General features: G+C 40.4%; 1 protein-coding gene across 3 annotated transcripts in view; it reads left to right on the top strand.

Annotated features, from left to right (window-relative positions):
* The first annotated feature begins 2,077 nt into the window (after nucleotides 1-2,077).
* The window catches only part of LOC121942384 (calcium-binding protein 2), a 28,587-nt gene continuing 8,040 nt past the window's right edge, over nucleotides 2,078-22,624 (top strand). The window contains exons 1-3 of one of the 3 annotated variants that reach the window (XM_042485572.2): nucleotides 2,078-2,217; nucleotides 2,498-2,680; nucleotides 20,651-20,872. In XM_042485572.2, coding sequence (XP_042341506.1) covers nucleotides 2,158-2,217; nucleotides 2,498-2,680; nucleotides 20,651-20,872 — 465 coding nt within the window. In that variant the 5' untranslated portion in view covers nucleotides 2,078-2,157. Of the gene's footprint in view, nucleotides 2,218-2,497; nucleotides 2,681-19,843; nucleotides 20,366-20,650; nucleotides 20,873-22,624 lie in introns of those variants that run through there. The other 2 variants (XM_088075314.1, XM_088075313.1) reach the window with 2 other exon arrangements.

Raw genomic sequence — 22,624 nt, 5'->3', positions numbered from 1 at the left:
GTCTCACGTATTCCTGGTATTCTGCAAGGACCATTTTACATCCAGGAGAAGCCCTCATGCTTCTGAAACCACCTTCTTTTCATACTTTCTTCTGACTTGCGCCCCATATTTGCATCTATATCTGTGAACAGCACATAAAAAAACAATAAAAAAATATTTTCTATTATTATTATTATTATTACTATACTATATATACTATATACTATACTATACTATACTATTACTATAACAAAGTAAATAAAAATACTGACAATTATGTCTTGTGTGTCTCTGAGTAGCGTGTGGCCGTAATCAAGCTTTTGGATGGTTGCAGAGGGTTCGTCTTTGTCTTGTTTAAGCTTAGAGGCAGTTATGTGTCCAGCTCTTTATCGATACCAAATCCTGCATGCACCCTGGCCTCCAGTTGCCTTCTCTACAGCCTGGAACTAAGAAAGGGTAAGCTCTCCTCACTACAAATTCTGGTCTCCAAGTTTTTTAGAGGGCAGCTGCAGAATCTGTGGTGTTCCATTTTCAAGAACTGTTTAAGGCAGCAATGTAAGATGTAGGGACAAATTCCTTTATTGAGTCTCCGAAGCCATCAGTGAAGCACTCCTTGGACAATTTCTGCTTAAGGAGGGTCAGCTGTGGCTCAGCTGTTAGAGCGGTTCATCCGCTAATCCAGAGATTGGTGGTTTGATCCCCGTCTCCTCCAGTCAACATATTGAAGTATCCTTGGGCAAGACACTGAACCCCACATTGCTCATGATGGTTGTTCCATTGGTGTGTGTGAGATTGTGTATGAATGGTTAAAAGCTGAGTAGCAGGTGGCACCTTGTATGGTAGCCTCAAGCACTGGTGTGTGAATATGACTAGTGTGAAAGCACTTTTAGTGGTCATATTTTTAGAAAGTGCGATACAGGTGAAGGTCTATTTACCAAAAAAACTATGTTTCATGATAAAATGTACATCTTTGCAACTTTTTTATATAAACAGGATTGTAGCTTTGTTTTTTTCTTATCTAGAACCCAGTATTTTATTATATAGTTGCTTATTTTTAGTATACTGATTTTTCAACCACAAGGGTTTTTTGCCAGACCAAGTTGTAGAAGTGCTTCAACTGTAAATTGGTGAGAAATTGGTGCTTGCAGCAGTGAGCCACTATGCACAGTACAAGATCATTAAACAAAAGCAGCTAATTATCATTTAATCTATTACTTACTGTGTAGTTAAGTGCACCCTCAGTAGATCCCATTCCGCCTGCCTACCTTTCAGCTCTTGCACCACTGAACCCTTCCCTCCTCTTTTTGTTTTCTTTTGCTAGACATTCTACATAATCAATTTTTTTATGTAGTCTTAAATTCTTCATACACCTTAATGAACATGTTCTAGGAATGGATTTTTTTCCAGAATGCTGAACGTGCTGTGTTGTGTGTGTGGGCCTGTGTACATGCACTACACAAGCCAATATGGTGAATGTACTATACAATGGGAAGCACTATAAAGCGCAGAGGATTTAGGACGAGCTGACATCAGCATCAGAACAGACGAGATCAGAGAGGGTAAATAAAGGATTATTGGAGATGTCACATACATGGACAGAAAATCGTGTGAGGCTCCAAAAAGACAAGATGGTAAATGGACTGTAATTATATAGCACATTTCTTGTCTTTGCGACCACTCAAAGCGCTTTCACATTACAGAGGGCACCGTACAAGGTGCCACCTAAAGGTGGATGCTTTGACATGTTGCCCAGAGGAGCCGGGGATCAAACCGCCGACTTTCCGATTAGAGGTTGACCCACACACCCAAGATGTGTGTCCAAGTGACACATCACTTTTGGTATTGAATGAACTTCCTTGAGCCTAAATGTGTGTACCTGAATAAAGTTACACGTGTGTGTCATAGCAATATTTACAGGGAGAGAGAACAAGAGGAGAGGTGGACAGAGGCTGACAGATGAAAACATGAGTGATGGATGCGGATACATGAGGACAGATCAAAGAGGGAGAGAGAGGGATGAGAGAAGGAGGAGCGACAACAGTGGGAGATGTGCATCAGATTATCAACCAGTGTCAGACGCTCTAGAGACAGATTAAGAGGAGGAGTGGACAAGAGCGTGACAAGAGGAGAGACAGCGAGAAAGAGGATGTCTCTGTAAATGCAAGCTAGGCAGCAAAGATGACTGACGTGAAAAGCGTATCATCCGTGGAGGTTCCAGAGGGGAAGTTAATAAAGAAGGTCAGTGGATGTACATGCCAAAATATGACTTTGCGGTGTCCTAAATCCTGCCAGTGGTGCTCATGATACGAGCCAACGTGATAAACTGTGGTGATCCAGGGTTTGTCTTCTGAGGCCCGGCCAAGAGGGACACATTATTTACTTTGTATTCATTCAGTTATTCATTCATTCATAACCTCTGCTCCCTGAATAATCATCTCTCACTCAGTTATCTTTCTCTTGCTTTTTCTTGACTAACAACTTTCCCCATTTCATGTTCTTGTCATTCACGGTTCTCAAGGGTTCCATCAAGAAGAAGATTGAATCATTACGGCGATGGAGTTCAGCAAGTATAAAGAGGCCTCCAAAGCCCAAGGCCAAGACCTTGAGCCTGTCTTCCCCTGTGGGAGAGCCAGAAGATGTCTGGCTTCAAGAGGGAGACCGGAGAAAGCTGCGACCCATCGTGGACTCCGTCTTTGGACAGGTAGGACATTTAACATGGCATTACATATAGCAGGTGTCCTTGTGTAAGTGACCCTCTAACAAAGGCATGTCTGTGTCTACTGTGTTGTTGATGAATTTGCATAAACAAACTCAGTCAGGCAAAATGACTCAATAAATGACTGAGTGAACATCCACAGTCTCTGAAGAGGAGTGAGGGCGGCTCTCTGCCTATCATGCTTTTGGGGTTTTCACCTTTTCTTTATTGTTTTGTATAGAAATTTTGTTCTTGTAAAAAAGTAAGTAATAAAGCCCAAAGTCCAAGCCAAAGGGAGCTCTCTCTGCCTCAGAAGGCACTGCTCCTAAGCTGCCTGAAACAACTCGTTTGAGTTTCAGTGTTTACACCTGTAACATGGTGACATCGCGATGTAACAGAATAGAATGTGCATAGAGAGAGCCAGCCGACCAATCAGAGAAGACTGGGCTTTTCAGGAGGCGGGACATAAGCTCAGACAGACTGTTTCAGACAGCGGTGCTGCAGCAGTAAGAGACACATGATGTGTTTTTTGAACATTAAGGAATGTAAACCTATTCTAGTAGACCCCCCCAAATACAAATATGATCCCAAAATGAACATAATAGTGTCTCTTTAAATGGCTATGAGCACGCTTAGCCTGTTGTCATCCCCATGTTGTCAAATATAGCAGCTTGGCTAGTGGCCACCCTTTCAGTGTCTGTCTGAGACTAGTTGCCTTTTAACAAACTTCAATGTACACCCAGTTGTGGTGATGACTTAGTTTAAAGATCAAGGAGACAGGGCAGACAGAGGAGACCAGGGAGACTGCCAACCATATCCCAAGTGAAATATCACAGTTTTTTAAACTGCTTTATTCAGTTAACAATATGTAATTACTCACTTAAGTCATGTAACAAACTTGCACATTTTAACCCAAACAATGATCTGTTTTCCAAACCTAACCAAGTAGTTTTGGTGCCTAAGCCTGAGGTAGTTTTGATGATAAAACTTATGTTTTCTATGAACATGGAGGTTTATTTTGAAAAGACACTTCACATGGAATGAGCAGAAATTAAGATGCTATCCCTGAGCGACCCAAAGTGATGCTTGCGGGGGCATGTTGGGTTTAGCAGCTGCATACTTTTTGTTAGGGGTTGGCTGCAGTTGGCAAGACGTAACTGCTACCAGCTTGAGGGAAGGTGTTTGTGCTTTCTGGGGGAAGTTCCATCTTTGGTGTGGTTTGGTGTGGCACAGGCATCTAAACAAAGGATAGAAATGCAAATCAATAGGTTGATCTGACATGGTCAAAAGTGACTATGGAAAAATCGGATTTGAGTACCATAGTTTAAAATGTACAGCCCCAGACCAAGCTGCTGTTTTATGTCACAGTGGGAGTAAACACGTACTGGTACATAGGATGAAGTAAGAACCTTTGTTTGCTCTGTGAACAAAATATTGCCACCTTTGTCTTAATTTAAAGGTATCCTGTGGTGTTGTTAATTACTATTAGGGATGGAGCAATGTTTACAACAGTGGGTCCCTGAAACATCACAAGCAGATGCAAGAAGGATACCTAAAGGATAATATGTAAACACGTAAATCCGCTAATGAAGCTGCCATATATGACAGCTTGGATTAAGAACATATTGACTATATGCTTTAATTTGTTGTTCTTCTCCTTCTCCTCCTCTCTAGTGGTCATCTCTTTGGGCTCTCTTCTCCATACTTTATTCTTTACCTTTCCCTGCTGTTTGAAAAACACCATCTGAGGGGCAACTTATTGATGATTTTTTGTAACATTTTACAAATCGGGGGGCTAATTTCAGTGTTTTTAAGTTGAAGTCATGGACACATTCTTAGCCTGGTGGACTGCTGCTTCACCTTAGTTATGTTACCATTACCTGTCTTTGGAGCCCAAGGATTAACACTGTCAATGTTGTCATCGTTGGCACTGCCATTAGACCTTTTGAGTTCTTCCAGCAGTCCATCATGCTTGTATGCCATCAACTCAACATCATTAATGCATGGGTGTGTATGGTAGTGAGAGAATATGGCAGGTATAAAATACAATAATATAGTTATCGTGCAGTTTAAAAAAATGAATAATCATTTGATTTAATAAAAGCCTTGATTTAAAGAACTCAGCCATCCAACACTTTTCAAGGAGTTTGGAAGCATATTGTACACAGACTGATAACCTCAGTTATGTTAACAAGCAATAAGTTAACAAGTGTGTCACATGACGTAGGTCACATGATTTATGTGACATGTCTACATAATGTACTGTCCTATAGGTAGACTTGTGAAGACCTCTAATTGGTGTCCCACGTAAAAGATAAAAATAAAAGAAGAAATACTTAAAAGAAAATTAAAGAGACTTAAGATGCTTCACTGATGTTAAACTACTGTTAGTGGCCATAGGATGGCAGGGACTGCCTTTATTCATTGCATTTCTAAGTACCTAGTATAAACTGCGAACAGTGAAATCGGAAACAATTTATAATATACTATCTGCATCTGCCTTTCATAACATGAAATAAAAAAAAACCTACAATAAGGACGAGTGTATCTGTAGTTATAAAAAAAATGTAGTACAAAACTTTTTTTGCAGATCAATGCAGAAGACATCCAAGCAAATCGGAAGGAGCATAAAGCAGGATAAATGACAAACACAGCTGTTCGAATTTGCACTGTACTGTTTTATTTGCACTGTTCTTTCTATTGTAAATTTCTAAATTTCTTCTATTGTAAATTTGTAAATTTCTATTTCATATTTCTTTTATATTTGCTACACGTTAGGCATTCTGTGGACAGCAAAGTAAGAATTTCATTGTACAGGGAACATGTTTCCATACTGTGCATATGACAATAAACACTTTGAATCTTGAATCTTGAATCTTGAAACATGACCATGGTCCCTGTCAGCCATTTAATAGACTGCCCCCCCAACTCTGTGAGGTTATCTTATATCCCTTAGTGTGATTGGGAACATGTTTCTGTAACTCACTGATTTGGCTGCCTGCTTTCTAATGAGTTGAGACTGGCTGGTTCAACACCTGAAAGAAAAAGGTGACAACCAGTGTTGGGGAAGTTACTCAAAAAAAGTAATTAGTTACTTAATACTAGTTACTTCTGTAAATTGTAATGAAATTACTTTACTAGTTACTGCATTTGAAAAGTAACTTCACTACTTATTACTTTACTTTCCCATTTCTTAATTTACCGAGTAGATACAGGACAGCAGTTGAAAGGAGCCTGTCGCCTGGGCATAGAGTGCATTTCACTCGAATATTTTTGTCCTTTCGAGCTATAAACTGAAAGTAGTGGGAATATCGCCACTGGCCGAACCCCCCAGTCTCCGTCTCCATTTCCCTCTCTCCTGTTCGTACTGGCAGCAACGTCACTTGCCCCTCTCTATGCAGCACGCGTCGCGCACGCACACAGACAGCAGCCGCAGCACGCACATAATTCCTGCGCCACTTCAACAGACAGACACAGCACAGGCAAACACGGCCTAGGTAACGCAGGAAAGCGCGTTCCTGTAGTCTAGTACAGTAGTGTAGTTACCGATATTTTTAGAGTAATGCGTTACTTTACTTCGTTACCCCAAAAAGTAATATCGTTACAGTAATTCGTTACTTTGTAACTCGTTACCCCCAACACTGGTGACAACTATGCTCAAATTGTTTAAAGTGTATGAACACTTTAAACAATTTGAGCATAGTTGTCACCTTTTTCTTTACCATGAGTAAAAGGGTGACTTTATCTAATATTTGCCCAATATTAAACTAGACTACTTGCCTTTCTTGGAGAAAAATGCGATTAAAAAAGTCACCTTCTGATGTCACATTCAGCCTTTTTTTTTGGTGTGTCTCTTTTTCTGGCACCTGGTGATTTTGGTTGGAACTGGAGTTAGTAACTACTATTTCCCATCATCCCTGGCTGCAAATGTGTGAATCTTGGAATATAGAAGAAATGTCCTGCCTTACTTTGCCTCTGATTGGCTCACCCTGACATTCTTACCCTAACCCTAACCAATCCCACTCCTCTTGCCTAAACCTAACCAGTCCAACTAAAGAAGGCAATGAGGAGGCTATTTGCCACTCATAGAATAGAATAGAATAGAATAGAATATTCCTTTATTGATCCCCCATTGGGGGAAATTCCAAATGTTACAGCAGCATGAAAAAAGAAAAGTGAAATGTAACAAAGAAAATAACAATAACAAATAACAATAAATAAGTAATAAAATAAGTATGTACATAGAGGAAATAAGGTATGTACACATAATAATAAGTAAGTAATAGAATAGTATGTACACAAAAGATGGATTAGAGAATAGTACAAAAATTTGTTGTGCAAATTACTCTGGGATGAATTTTGGATGAAGCCAGTTTTGTTCCCATCAGCCAGTGAGAGTAGGGGAGGCTATGCTAACCTAGGATTAACAAATTTGATTCCTGGCTGTATTTATAGCAGCATACTAACATACTACCTACTACATACTCAGTCTGTATGCAGTGCAGATTACCTAAGTAGTAAGCAAGACAGTCATGTCATATTCATCAGCGTGAAATAAAACAGTATTGGAGTGCAAAATCTTACAAGACAAACAACAAAATGTAGAAACACTGGACATGATTTACAAACACTAAACGTAGGCCAAAACTATAATTTAAAAAAATAATAGTATTATTAATATGACGTAAGTATAGAGTGAGTCGTTTTTTTTACCATTTAGTTGGATGATGAAGAAACAACTCTGAAAATCTCACATAAAACACTTAAAATGAAGACATTTTCTGCTACTAAAGACTGGAAAAATAATGAATGAGTGATTATGCCTGTCTGAATGTTGAATTTATAATCACAGAAGCCAGTTAACAGTGTGGAAATTTTTTCTCATAAATGACAATCTTTGGTTTTTATTTCCAGTTTTCATCACACATCACTGAGCTGACGTGATGGAATCAGAGTGTTAAATCAACCACACTGTCAGATATAAGCTCTGAAAAAACAAAAAGCACAATTAAAATGCATTTAAGAGACAATGCACCTGTCTGTGATTAGTGTTGAAAATGATGTCGCCTTTTTTTGGAGCTCTGTTTTGAAAGCAGAGTGGAAATATAAAGTCTGGAACGATTAAATAATTCCACTACTCTATAAACGCATAAACTCTTTCTACGTGTCATCCAGGACTTTTGTCTTGTTGGGATTGTTAAAGCAATGTGACAAACACAAAGATTTACCTAAGAAAATGCATTTCATAAATGCATTTGAAAGTTTTTTTGTTATTGAGCCTCTTTGTCACTGTCTCCTTCATAGTCTCTGCCCCATTGACACAGAGCTGTGCACTTGAAGAGGGCTATTTTTTTTGCATTTGAAATGCAGACTGCAACCTGTCCTGCAGCCAAGGATGGAGCAGCTGCCTGTGGAAGTGTTGTCGAAGTGATCTTATTCACTTCAAGTGCTTGTCCCAAACAGTATCTTTCTTAGTAGACTAGTCTTTTGCGGTCCTACACCAGCACTTCCTCAGTTGGAAGGATTTCCTCCATTCCTCTTTCTTTCTTTGTGAATAACCCAAGATGAGCTTGATCAATGTTGGCTGCTGGTGAGATTTAAAAGGGAATGGACCTCATCTGGAATGCTTTTTGGTATCTTTAACAGAGCAATGGATGACTGCCATGTCATCACCGTTCCATTTCTTCTGATTGTTTTTGCAGATCAATGCAGAAGACATCCAAGCGAATTGGAAGGAGCATAAAGCAGGATAAATGACAAACATGACTGTGGTCCCTGTCAGCCATTTAATAGACCGCCCCCCCAACTCTGTGAGGTTATCTTATATCCCTTAGTGTGATTGGGAACATGTTTCTGTAACTCACTGATTTGGTTGCCTGTTTTCTAATGAGTTGAGACTAGCTGGTTCAACACCTGAATGCCTGCCTGGCAAACCCTTTAGAATGTTATCAGCTTATTATCACTACCATTATCCTTCAGATGGAGCAAACTGCACATACCAGAGGGCCAGAAGCTGCATATCCAAACGTTGTGAAATTATCAGTTTCATTACATTGCACTTTAAGTTTTGTTAGGTTAGGAGCCAAAATTACGAGGTCAAGATCATGGTTTGGCTTAAGATATGTACCTTCTTTTTAAAGGGGCTGTATTCTGTGTTTTGGGGTTTTCCCTTTTTTTTTATTATTTCGTGTAGCATTTTTGTTCTTGTAAAAGGTCTCCTTGGTCACAATGTAGCAAATAGATTAGAATGTGCATAGAAAGAGCCATCTGACCAATCAGAGCTGACTGGACTTCTCGGGAGGTGGGACATAAGCTCAGACAGAGGTACTGCAGCAGAGGGCAGTATGAGACACATGATGTGTTTTTTGAACAATAAAGCATGTATGATCCCAAAAATAAGCCCCTTTAAAGGTCCCCTCTAAAGATTACTTGTAGGTCTTTTTTGTCAGTCAGTATGAAAAGGGTAGAGACGGGATGACATGCAGCACCAAATGGCAACGGGTTAGAGTTGAACCTTTAGCCACTGTGGCGAGCACATAGCCTTTGTACATGTGGCACCCGCTTTACCAAGTGAGCTATTGAGTTGCCCCAAGATCAGAATTTTTGTGACGTGACCTATATGTAGGAGGTGAAGTAGAGCCATACAAAGTCAAATCAATGCTGACAAATCAATGCTGCTGATGATGAACAGTTATTTTTTGGGGTTGATAACGTTGAAGCAGGTGACCTGACTAGAAAGTAAAGAGAATTGTACATATACCTCAGGTGCCTGGAGATTATGCTGTTGGACTAGGTCTTTTTTAGTCACCACAATTTTAATGAATATCTAATTTTATATTCTGCAACAACAGACTGCTCTGTTTGAAGATTTATTGCCATATATTTTACCTCACAACCAGAGAGATCCTTGCATATGCAAAATAATTAGCGGAATTTAATAGAAATGTAAACTTGTGATAAAGCCAGGTTTGGGATTTGTCTTAAAGTCTTTAAGCCACAGGAACAGGTATGTCATATATAGAGCTTAAAATGGAAACACATCCTAAAAATTAGTCCATTTTATGAAGTATAATAAAAAAAAACATTAGCAAAAAATCTTTAGTGGTGTTGCTTTAACCAAATCAAATCAGATGTTTGTTTGTTTTTTTATTGTTTTTTTTTTGCCAACCTGGATTTATGAAATTTAAGGAGATTGTGTTTTTTGCAGACTTTAACTTTACAAAAAAATAGGAAGAGTCCTAGTAATTTAGAGTTTTTGAAAATTAAACTCATCAGGAAACTGTCCATCTTTGTCAGCAAAGGCATAGCCTACAAGACTTTCCTTTGCTGAAAGTCAGTATTTGTAGGTGATGCATGAAAAACAATCACAATCAAAAAACAAGGGCAGCTTTAGCAGGCAGATTTAAAAACAGGTTACTAGAACTATTACCACAGCTGAACTCTTAGCAGCAACAGCTGTGTGCTATACTCATGGATGCAGATAACGGATGGCAATAAAGGACATGCATCTCCAACGACTTTGCGACTTTCCATCCCTACATTGTATTTTAGTGGAAAATCTCTAATCCATATGACCTACAGGACCTCAGAGAAACTATAGCTTTTAGGTCACATGAAAATCTGGACAGGTGCAAAAGGCATTATCCTCCTTTTGGGAATGGGTAAGTGGGCGAGAATCAGAGCGGGAATGTGGGGCAATCCAGACAGCCATATGTAGGTTGCAGTCTGTAAAATGATGTCAGGTTAAACTGAAATCCTCCACTGAGTGAACCAGCACATTTCCTTTATATGAACCATTCTGTCTAATTGGATGACGGTTTCATGAAGCGATATACAGTATAAAGCATTTTTTACATGTGCCCTAGTCACTGCAGTTTGTCCCAAATTGTTGGCCCTTGTCAACCCTTGATTTATTGGTGTTGTTGTTTTGTGTTCCGGCTGGTTCAGCATGTTGAATTGGCAACAGTGGAGCCCATAGGTAAATTAAATCTCTCTAAACCAGAATCTTCATAGTAGCTGGTGATTTTAATCAAACATCAGTCAGGGGACAAGGAGGAATACATCATCGCCAGAGCACAACTGAGATCTGGCACCAAGGAGGCTAAGAGGAGACATCAGCAGAGACTGGATAGAGACCTCAACAGCAACAGCACTAAAAATATGTGGCAGGGTATTCAAAATATCACAGGCTACCAAAGCAGGAGTGCCCCCATCATATGTGAGGCCACGCTGCCAGATGAGCTGAACACATTTTAAGCTCGCTTTAAACTCCTCAATAAGGACTCGGCTGTGAAGTATACTCTGCCTCCAGAGGACTGGCCACTCTTAGTGACCACAGCAGATGTGAGCAAACTCCTGCAGAGGTGAATATAAACAAGTCCGCCGGCCCCGACAACATTCCTGGACGTGTACGAACATTTTTAACATCTCACTCTCACAAGAGACTGTTCCCTCCTGCCTCAAGACAGCCATCATCATCCCTGTTCCTAAAAAGTCTGCTGTGTCTAGTGTTAATGACTACCCCCTTACCTCCATCCTGATGAAGTGCTTTGAGTAACTAGTTCTCCAGCACATCAAAGACAACATCCCTGCCAGCCTGGACCCTCCCCAGTATGCTTTCAGAGCCAACAGATCCACAGAGGATGCCATACTGCTCTTCACTTAGTCTTCACTCACTTGGAGAATAAAAACAGCTACATCAGGATGCTGTTTTTTACTTCAGCTCAGCATCCAAGACAAGGCTTCAGTACAACACTCTGCACCTGGATACTGGACTTCCTCACATGTAGACCCCTGAGAGTTCGAATTGGCAGTCACACCACCATTAGTGCTCAACACCAGAGCCCTCCAGGACTGTGTGCTCAGCCCCCTCCTGTTCATACTGTACACCCATGACTGCACTCCCAGATATCAGGAGAACTCTATTTCGAAGTATGCGGACGACACCACCATCATTCATTGTATTACAAAAAAACGATGAGAATTCATACCGGGAGGAAATCAACAATCTTGCAGAGTGGCGCACAGAGAACAACCTACTGCTCAACGTCAGTAAAACCAAGGAGCTGATTGTTGATTTTAAAAGAAAGAGGCAAAGACACACACCCCTGTCTACATCAGCGGAGCTGAGATGGAGCAGGTGAACAGTTATAGGTTCCTTGGACTTACTATCACTGAGAACCTATCTTTATCATCACACATCACCATCCAGATGAAAAGGCTCTCCTTCCTATGGAAAGTTAGGAAGGCTAAATTTCAGAGCAACATCTTGTTTCATTTCTACAGAGGAGCAATAGAAAGCATACTGACTGGAAACATCACAAACTGGCCTGGTTCGTGGACAGCCCAGGATAGGAGGGCTCTACAGCGGATGATTAAACTACGCAGAACATCGCTGGTTTTTATCTACAGAGCATCTAGAATAGGTAATCTTGCAGCTCTTTTAGACTTTCCAAATGTTATTGATAGTTTACATCTTGATAGTGATAGAAACCGTTTTGTGGTGTTTTGACGCTTACGAAAAATCATTTAAGGATTTACAGATGTCTCTTTTCCGATGTATGTCAATGGGGAAAAGTCTTTCTGGGCCAGTCTGCATCACGTGACCAACCCGGGTGGTGTAATTCTACTTTTGGCCACTATGTAAAATTTGGGGCTTGGATGCACTGTGAATGACATCACAATCAAGACCTGCTGCTGACTGGTTGGTGGTAATGTGAATCCTTGACAAACAATTTTGTTGTCGATCCGGGGACAACACTTACTTATTGATATTAGATAGTGCCGAGGTCTAGGCCTCAAGTCCAAAATTGCCTCTTTTTTCAGTTCTGCACTGGTGTTTAGAAACTCCTGAGATAAATATCTTGCTCATTACATTCTAAATGCTCCACGTGGTCCACCATCCAGTCACTATGTCCGTCTGTCTGTCTGTCTGTGCATGGGCGCTGCCTGGCCTGGGCATTCAGGGTTGTAGCCCTGAATCTTTATTTTATATTATTCCGTAGCAGTTAATTGTGACTAAAGAAAACAGCAAAGCTTTAACTGTGTATCTTAAATGAACAGAGACAAAACAATTGAATTTCTAATCTGGTGCTCATGGTTTCTGTAAAATGAACTGAACCGTTTAATTATGGAAAATGTAATTGAGCTTAAGATGTGTAACATTTCCATAATGACAAAACTATAATGTTTATATTTTGATGTCCAATGCTAAGCCACTTAACTCAAGCTGGGTCCCTGGCTCCAAGTGGGTTTTTAGAGGCTGGAATATTTTGTAAGCCAAGATATTGTTTGCTCGATATCAGAAAAAAAAACAGCTTACCTGGACCCTGCCTTGTTACTACAAGCTTTTCTTTCATAATTTCAGTGAGACATAGAGGGATGGAGCTGAGTGGGACCACGGTGTTGACAAGTGTTTGCTGCCAGCTTGTCATCATGTCTTTCCAAGCTTTACATTTGTATTGGATTGGCACCCAGAACATGTCCGGATAAGTGGTAGACAATGGATGCTGATAATAAGAAGTTATTATGTGAGCTCTTGACATCACTTTTGTGTTGTTTCTCTTAAACATGTGAATCAATCAGTGGTTTCAGTCTTTGTCTGTGAGCAGTGGACCACATCAGTGTGACAACTCAAAACAATCTACAGCTTGATCCCAGCTCAGTTCATCTCCAACTTGATCCCTGTCCTAATCTCACAGATGTCTTAGCAGATGTATGTGGATGGCACAGGGTATACTGATGAAGAAGTGAAGAGATGAGCATTTTATATTTCTGTTAAGGCTTTGACGTCACACAGGCTCAGTATACTGGGTAAGTGTGGTATTAACTGTCTGTACAGGACTGGGATTATCGTACCATCCTTGTGGGAAATGCAATTTGTAACCATTTGATGACACTGATACTATCTGTGCAGGCTCACACTGATGGACCGTTGCAATATGATTATGTCTGCAAAGCGACCCTCATTCATTTAGAGTATGGTTGGTTGATCAGCATACTTTAATATGTAGGTCACCCTGTTTGTCTCATATGAACTGATTTACAGCAGTTGTGTTAATGTGTGTTTGTGTCTTTGTATGGAAGCATCCAAATACACATAGACGCACCACATCTCAGCCAAAATGTTTGACCTGACCTACACCAAAGCTGTCAGCATGGCATGGCATGCAGAAATCCTGACTTTTGGAGTGTGTCCATCATGTTGTCCACTGCCCCGGCACTGGATTTTCTCTTGGCCTATACTTGTCTCTCAGGCATCTGCTTTACTAGCTGTTGTCGAGGGATAGAGCAAAAATTGTCACCCAGCTGCTCTGTTTTGGGTTTAATGGCTGAAAGCTTTGCGATCACACCGAGCTGTTGACCCACACACGCGTGTGTGTGTGCGCGCGCACACACACACACACACACACACACACACACACACAAAGCAAGTTAATAATTGCTTAGCTTTTTTTCTGTGTGTGCATGTGCTTTCTTGCATGTGTGTCCTCACTTAGAACCTCAGCCATTACTACAGGTCTATAAAGAATAATGAAATTAATCTGAAACATTCTGTGCATGTCTTTCAAACATATGATGGGAAACAGTGTAAGAAAAAAAGAAAACAGTACATGACCGGGGTTTCCATTTGTTAATCTTGTGGGTGTCCAGCTGGATCAGTGGGCTAAGGCACACACTGTTATATAACTGAGACACTTTGGAGTCAAATCCTCTGTCGCAAGTCATCTTATCACTCTTTGCCCTCTCTACTTAATAGATTTTCAGTGGAGTTATTTAAATTCCCCCATAGAAAGGTCAGACTGTAGGCTCAGCTGGAGAATAATGTCTGCTGGGATTCAGTGATAGATTGAGCCATCGCTCCTTCAAACAGGTTTTCCCATTCAACATTTCTCTACTCACTACTCCACTTTCTGCTGAATGTGCTGATCAAAAACACTCAAATGTCTCTGTAAGTAAAATGAGTGGCCTGTGATAACAACGCATGAGGCTGACATCTAGAGGTGGTGGACAAGCATTACAGCTGAGCACAAATCTGTCTTTGCAACAGCATTACACTATGCTTTGCTGCACTCTTCCGGTAATAAAGTGGCAGTGGCAGTACAGAGTATTGGCTACTCCTGGATAAATGTTTTAGGGGTTCTTTCCTGCAAAAGTACCCCATGCAAAAGTGTATGTAGATCTGTTTTCTGTTATCTCAATTCACAAGTAATTTATAGTGTAACTGCCTGGTTATGTATGAAGCCAGAAGAAAAGGTTCAGAATGAGAATAGTAATTAGGAGAGATCTGCACTGGAAAGGAGGTAGTATTTAATGGAGAAATAGAAATATATATAGAAAAAAAGGGGGTGAAACATTTCATTTCATTTTCATTATTGAAAATGCAGTTTGAGCAAATTTTGTTGAACAGCTCTTTCTATAACAGTTTCCAGTCCCCATCAACAGTAAAAATAAATTGTTCTGGTGGTGGGGGAGCAAAGCAATATCTTATAAAGTAAACAAACACTGGTCCTAAAATAATAGAAAAAAATCATAGCTCGATAAGTTGTATTTTGGCCACATTAAAACAGTTTATAAAGTGGTTGTATTGTGATAAAAAAAAATCATAGTAATTGTAATTGAGCTAAACAGTGAATTAAATAGTGAAAAAAGTTAATAGAGGAGAATAGAATAGAATTGAAATTGAATTAAATTTACTTGATTAAAAGATTAACAGTTTAGTTTTGCTTTTTGCTAGTTTTTTCAGACCATTTCAGAATGAAAAAAGCAAAGGAGAATGAACGATGAAAGACAAGCGAAGGATAGAAAAAACGAAAAAAAATTTCTAAATGCTTCTAATACTGCTAAATGTCTAACCTTACATTACCATTTCTTAGGGTCAGAGCCACAAAGAATGGAGTGCGCCCAATAATAGCACCATGATTTGCGCAGAATTAGCAGTCTGCCCCGTTTTAACACTCTAAAAGAATTCACACTAAGTATAAGTCAAGGCCAACATAGTTTGACAGCCGAGCACAGTTTGCCCTCCTTTTGCGTTTAATCAAGTAAGTGGATCTTTCCCCAGTGTTTCAGGCTTTTATCCATATTTCACAACACAGACTGGTCATAATGAAAACTGCGGAGAGCACAGCCTGTTGCAAAGTGTCAGTTTGTTGCCAACAGCTGGCTGTGTGTTGCAGCTGGCTGCAGCATCTCACAGCAGCTGACACTATACTGCACATGTGTCTCTAAAATGAGACCTAGGCCGCGCACTTTTACACACAGTGCCACGGCTGCATCATTAAGAGGATCGGCCAGGATTTGATGGTAATAAATCTTTATTATTCTGCTTCACATCCACACAGGTTAACTGTCGCACACAGATCCCAGGTTTATACGCTGACATTGTTTGTAATAAGACAGCCCTTGATGAATCTTATCAGAACTGATCATGTCAAAATCCGATACGTTTATTTTGAGCATATTAAATACACGGGTCTTAATGGCATTAAATTGCACCACTGTAACTGCCTGGGCAGCCCCTGGTCTTTGTGAATTAGATTATATTTGCTACAAGGCTTATTTGCATTGGAAGGGGGCAATTTTGTGCCAAATTTTTGAATATTTCCCAATTTACATGCATGCAAATGGCACAGACGCACCCTGGACGCTGTCTGCATGAAAATGCAGTTTGCATGTGTTTCACCCTTTGTGTGTGTTTTGTGGATTGCATCTGATCAGATCTTTCTCTCTCATTTGCACAGGTTTAGTGGCTGCAAAAGCAGTGCAATCCTTTTGTGGATTTGACCCTCATTGTGCAAATGCATACAAAGAAAATATCACAGGTTTTGGATATGGTGGTGGAAAAAAAAAACCCCAAACACTATAATAATCCCCCAAAATGGACACAGAACACTGGAAAAATCAGGCCCAAGAACAAACACAAGAGAGAACCAGAGTAACAGGTTAGTATCACTCTTACAGTAGGGTGAAAGAGACAATGAAGAAGAGAACCAGCCTTAGTGTTCCAGCTGCTCTCCAGAGTTCACTAAACTACTGCGCCAATAACCTTCAAGCTCCCCCTGCCCCCACCACACTGACAATCACTCCTTAAACATCCCTTTAAATCCTGAGTAAATTGTTAATAAAAAGACAAAAAATGTAAATCAAATCACTCGTTTTTATGGAATATAGAACTCTGACCATGGAATCAAACATCAGACATTCCCTCTTTAAAGAGATAACTTTTTAAAGTTGTCCGGCAGCAAGTGACGCCTTAAATTATCACATTATGTGAAGTGCAGGGAGACTACATTATATGTTATTCAGGGTTAGTTCCTACCGACAAAGCAATCTGATTTGTCGAGAGGCATTCCATGATGTACAGTACAGTAGCACTGGGACTTTTTACTCTTCATGTATCACTACGCTTTACACCTGTTCTAAACCTTAATTAGGCCTCCATTAATGGTCAGTAGTTGTCTCATGTTACTGTAGACTGTAGTATAACAGACTGTTGTATATTGTGTGTCCCTCTTGAGTTGCCATAGGGCAGGAAAAAAAGTTGTGGGGTGGGGGGCATCCCCTGTTTTCACAGCCCATGCATGCGTGGGAGTTTTGGTCAAGGAAAATAAACGGACAGCGGTTGATGTTGGAGCTGTCACACTTCAACAGACGCTGAGGGATTTTCCGTGTATGTGTGGTACGTGTGCTGTTGTTTTTAACATAGCTCAGTATACCTGGCATGGTACTTAAGAGACTTTGCATGACCATGAACATGGGGACGAAGACCCTTTTAAACCCAGTACGAGGATGTTTGACAGACGTTTGCCTGGCAGGAACTCTAAGGTTGACGTACCCTCTCCCTTCACTGTTGACGGGAGCCAGAGTTTCCTTAGCTAGTTGAGGCGGCTGGAGGCGGCTTTCTACTCACCACGGCAGCTCAGGAGGGACACATAATATACAAGAGTCTGCTATAGTGAACAGACTCGCAGATAAATGCCCCCCAAAAAAGATTAAATAAAAAAAACAAATTATAATCCACTCTGTCACTACTCACTGTTAACTAATAAATCACACTTGTTGAAATGGTATATAAAAATAATGTCACAGTCGAGGTTGTGATGTTGGGCTCTTTATTATCATGGCTGTGATTATCTTTTACTGAATGCTGTGATGATATACAATACAGCAGCACTCCCTCTCGTATGATATTGTTTAATTAATGTATGTAACTGTGGTCTAAAGTGAAGAAAAGTAGCCTGATAGAAACTTGTGGAACCCTGGCACTCAGCTGTGTCCAGTGTTTTAGTGTTGCCATCTCCGCGGGGAATAACAACTTCCAGTGCACCCACAAGTTTTTCTTGGCTCACCTCAATACAATTAAAAAAAAAACACACTGAAAGAATTGAATGAAGCCATCAGAATCTCCATACTAGTTGTTGATTTTAATCAACTCATCCTTCAACTCCAAAGATGTAGCAGGGTCAAGGACATGTAATGTAATGTCTTTTTTAAAATATGTTTAAAAAATGACTAATCTAATCTAATCTACCTTCTACCTTCTCAGTAATCCTGTTGATGCTCGCAGTAACTTGAGGAGCTAGCTGTGTTGATTAGCCATAGCCACCTGAGCCGCCATCTTGCACCTTGCTATCACCTTGTCTGTTCCTCAGATTTCTTTGCAGTTTGCTTGCTTTTACAGACAGGCCCATATTTCCTTCTTTGCCACCACTTTCAATAAATATAAAAGAGTAAGACAGAGATAAAAAAAAAAAAAGACTCTGTGACCTCATCTACCGCCAGTTCTAGTATTTTCATTTGATGCTACTATATACCTCTACACTACTACATTTCAGATAAAATAATGCACAAGGATACTTCTACATGTTGACTGGAGAAAGAGGATTTAACCACTGACCTTCTGTTCAGCAGACAACCTGCTCTTTCACCTGAGCCACCGCAGCCTTATTAGAAAAGTAATGGCAAAGTCTTAATAACACATTGATCTGACAAATAAAAAATACAATTAAAAAAACTTGAATTAAATTTTCCAAATCCTACTTTTCATGTCTAATATGGAAATTTTAACTGACGAGTATTACACAGAACAGTCATAACAATATGATGGGGAGTTTACATTATACATTTACACACATTAACTGTACTTATACAGTGTTTTTGGTTAGTTATCATATGTTTTAAAACCAGAAATGCAACCATTTCAAACAAAAAAAAAGAATGTATTAAATTTGAATCCAATTAATTCTATCACAGTTATACAGCTTATGCACCAAAGTACCTGCTGCTTCTTCACACTTCCAACAGTTGCTACTATTTATCAACTCAAGCTGTGATAATTTCTTTGGAATTCAGTCACTCAGATTTCTAAAAAGAGTGAGTTGTGATATTGGTGAGTATTTATGCCAGTAAGAAAATTATTTGTTTCCAATCTTTTTTTCCAAAATTAACACAGGAAAATAATTTCCAAACTCATAGATAAGGTGCATAAGCTTCCCAACTCAGTTTTCAAAATCTTGGTGCTCTACCCTTAATGACAGCATCTGTAAAATAATTCTTGAATCCTGGTTTAAGTGTTAGCTTTAATTTCAATATTTGCCCTTATGTTTAAGTCCTAAAATTCTCTCATTCTTACAGCCTCTTTCCAACATAGTACTATCTTGAGGTTACATATTAATTTCCTTCCAATTCCATCTGTTCTACTCCTTCTCTCTGTTATTGTATATAAAAGGAGCTGAGTAATAAATATTCTTCTTCTTTTACTCTCCACATTTCAAACCTCTACTCCCATGGCCTCCACTGTAAACATAACTCTTTCCCTCTAATCTGAAATGCCAAGGATTAAACAGGCAGCCAACTCTTCATCCATAATTCTACCAACCCCCCACCCTCTCTCTCTCTCTCTCTCTCTCTCTCTCTCACACACACACATACACACATGCACACAAAACTTAACACACCGAGTTCTGACAGACTAGTCATTTTGGAATCCTAAGCATAATGTTTGAGAGGCGGGGGGGATTAGATTACGTTGGTCCAAATTCAAGGGATCACTTGTGGTGAGAGGGGGTTACAGATAAATAGGAGGGGAACATGTGTGTGTGTGAGAGAGACCGAGAGACAGACAGAGAGAGAGAGAGAGAGAGAGAGAGAGAGAGAGAGAGAGAGAGAGAGAGAGAGAATGATCAAATCATGCAATCACAGCCAGAATCTGGCAGCAGCAGGTTGTTTCAGGCCAGATATGACCTGTCTCTCCACCCCACCCTGTCAATCTCCAGCACCCTGCTGCTATTCCATAATATCCACACGTCTCAAAGCTCATCATGATCGCCTCCAACAACCTATAGGAATTTAGGAATTAATGCCTACCTTGTCTCTAACTTAACCAATGGGACCTTGGATTGTGGCACGTGCACTGACAGGAGTCCTCATTTGCGTTCAGTAGTAGGGTGCAGGTGGAAACATTTGCCATCGTCTCGCTGGGTGTGACCCATGGAATGCACTGGATTTAGTATCGATTTTGAACTTAGATGTGACATTTGAGCAGAGACGGAGAGAAAGAGGAAAAGAGAAGAGACACGGGAGAAGTTTAGGAACAAACGAGGAGGAAAGGGAGGGGAAAGACAGAAAGAAGAGGGCAGGGCGATGGGGAACATAAACAAGGCTTCTAAAAAGAACAGTAAAAGGAAGAAGGTAAGGACTGATTTAATTTCTTTCAGCTGAGAGAACAAGATTTATCGAAGTAAGCTTGAATTGATTAAGACATGTTAGATGATGCTTTGTGGATATCCATATTTGTGAAAGTTAGTCATTCAAATGCCTTTTTTTTCTAATAAACAATGTAAATAAATCTATTTTGAAACTGAACTCACGACTGCCACAACAGTGCAAAAATGTACATTTGAATTGGCCAGTTTTATTGCAGTCAGTGTAATAAACTTGTCTGGGTCCTAATGTGGTTGGTTCCCGTCCTCTAAGGGGGAGTTGCCTGTAGAACGACATGTCACCCCATTGGCTGCTGCCATGCTGGGGGGCCTGGGAGGTGCAGATGAAGTTGACACAGATGACGAGGAGGAAGGAGGGAGTGAGCGGGACTTCGATGAGCCCCTGTGCGCTCTGGTTAAGAACTGCAACATGCTGCACAACCTAGTGGGGCCTGCTTGTATCTTCCTCAGACAGGGCTTTGCACAGAGCCAGCTTGTATGTATGACATTCTCTCTCTCTCTCTCTCTCTCTCTCTCTCTCTCTAACACACACACACACACACACACACACACACACAGTATAAAATTAACGCAGTCCATAAATCTCTTTATCCAATCATTTTCAGTGTCGTCACTGTTCAAAGGAAGGTGAACTTATGGCTATCCATTAGTTTGACATCATCACAGTCTTCCCATCTCCACCAATGAGAATTTCACCCTGTGAGTGTCTACCCTCCATCATATATACCATCATACCACCACATTTCACAAGAAATTATTCCAAGCTGAAAAAGACAGTAATTGGTAATATAACAGACTGCACTTAAATTACAGAGTAACTGGCGTACCAATTTGTCTATAATGAAATTTAGATCATAAATTCACATTCTAACAGTGCTAGAGATATCATGTGTGCCTCTTACTTCAGATGAATGACCTCTGTAGAGATGAGGCATATGGCAGAGATTAATAAAAAAATCATTTCCTGACTGTTAATCAGTGTTAATTGAAAAGAGCTATTAAGATGGTGATCTAGTCACTGATCTGAGGTGCTTTACTGAGCTGCCGCCTCCTGAGGTACTGAGAGACCTTGGGCTGAGTCTAGAGGAGAACTATAACTGACTGACTGAACACAGGGGCTTGATATAATTATTTATCGGGTATTTTATATTGTTTACATACTGTAGACTCTGTGTCCTTTTCCTGCATTTTTTGTGTACTGTAGTGTGTTTTTGGTGAACAGATAAAATAATTTTGAAAAAAAAACCAACTTTGGCCACTTTGGCCATGATCGATGGCTGGGTGGCACCTTCTGCATCACTTGAGAATGTGGCCAGATGAAAACTGTTTTGGCCACATAAAAGGAGGCAGAACAGCTTCTGCTTGAAACACTGCCGATAACAAAAACAACATGTTCTCAGGCTACAAAGTCTCTGATGGTTAGGTTTAGACAGAAGAGGCACACGGTACGGTATTCTGTAGAAAAAAAACTCACAGATCCACATGGTAAGTGAACCCTGGACTCCTGCATGAAAGTCAGTTGTTTGTGGGACCCATCCACCTCACCACCTGCCCACCCTATAAGTGCACTCATGTCCTTGTATTATGTCATTACCTACAGTGTTGTTACCTGACTCTGCTGTTCTGCGATTCATGGGCATAACCACCTCTGTCCGTCTGGCTGTCTGCCATCATATAATAACAACATCACCGGTTCTGTCTGGATGTGTTCTCATCTGAAGCCGTGCTCCTGTTGGACATGGAAGGTAGCTTTTGGCGTTACACTTGCACACTAAAAGCACTGACAGAGCGGTCCATTTGATGAGTTTGGAATGAGAACTGGAGTGCAAAAGTGCCTACAGGGCAGGCAAGAAGGGCGGAAGATGGATCCAATAAACCCTGGAATTTTGCTTCCTGTAGAATGTGATGACATGTGAGTGTGCTGATTACCTGTTTGTTGCCTGAACATAACCGTGTGCAGCGTTATCCCACCATGTGCTTGTGTCGACATCACTGTGGCAGCATCCCGGGACATAAAGAGCAGAAGCAGAAGGACACCTAGAGCATTATGTAGATGTAGAAGTCCATTGCAAAGCGGCAGCGTGTGATGACTTGGGATGAGAACAAGTTGCAAATGCACATGAAGGGATGGTGTCAAAGCTGGTGTAGACGACACAAGCACATGGTAACCAATGCTGCCACACATGCTTGCATAGGTGTAGAAAAAAAACTTTACATTCAGAAGTTT

The sequence above is a fragment of the Plectropomus leopardus genome, chromosome 3, assembly GCF_026936395.1.
Source record: "Plectropomus leopardus strain MGB_pleo_1.0 chromosome 3, ASM2693639v1, whole genome shotgun sequence".
NCBI classification, from domain to species: Eukaryota; Metazoa; Chordata; class Actinopteri; order Perciformes; family Serranidae; genus Plectropomus; species Plectropomus leopardus.
Note: the sequence above shows the minus strand (reverse complement) of the source record. Positions and strands in the feature narration are given on the sequence as shown.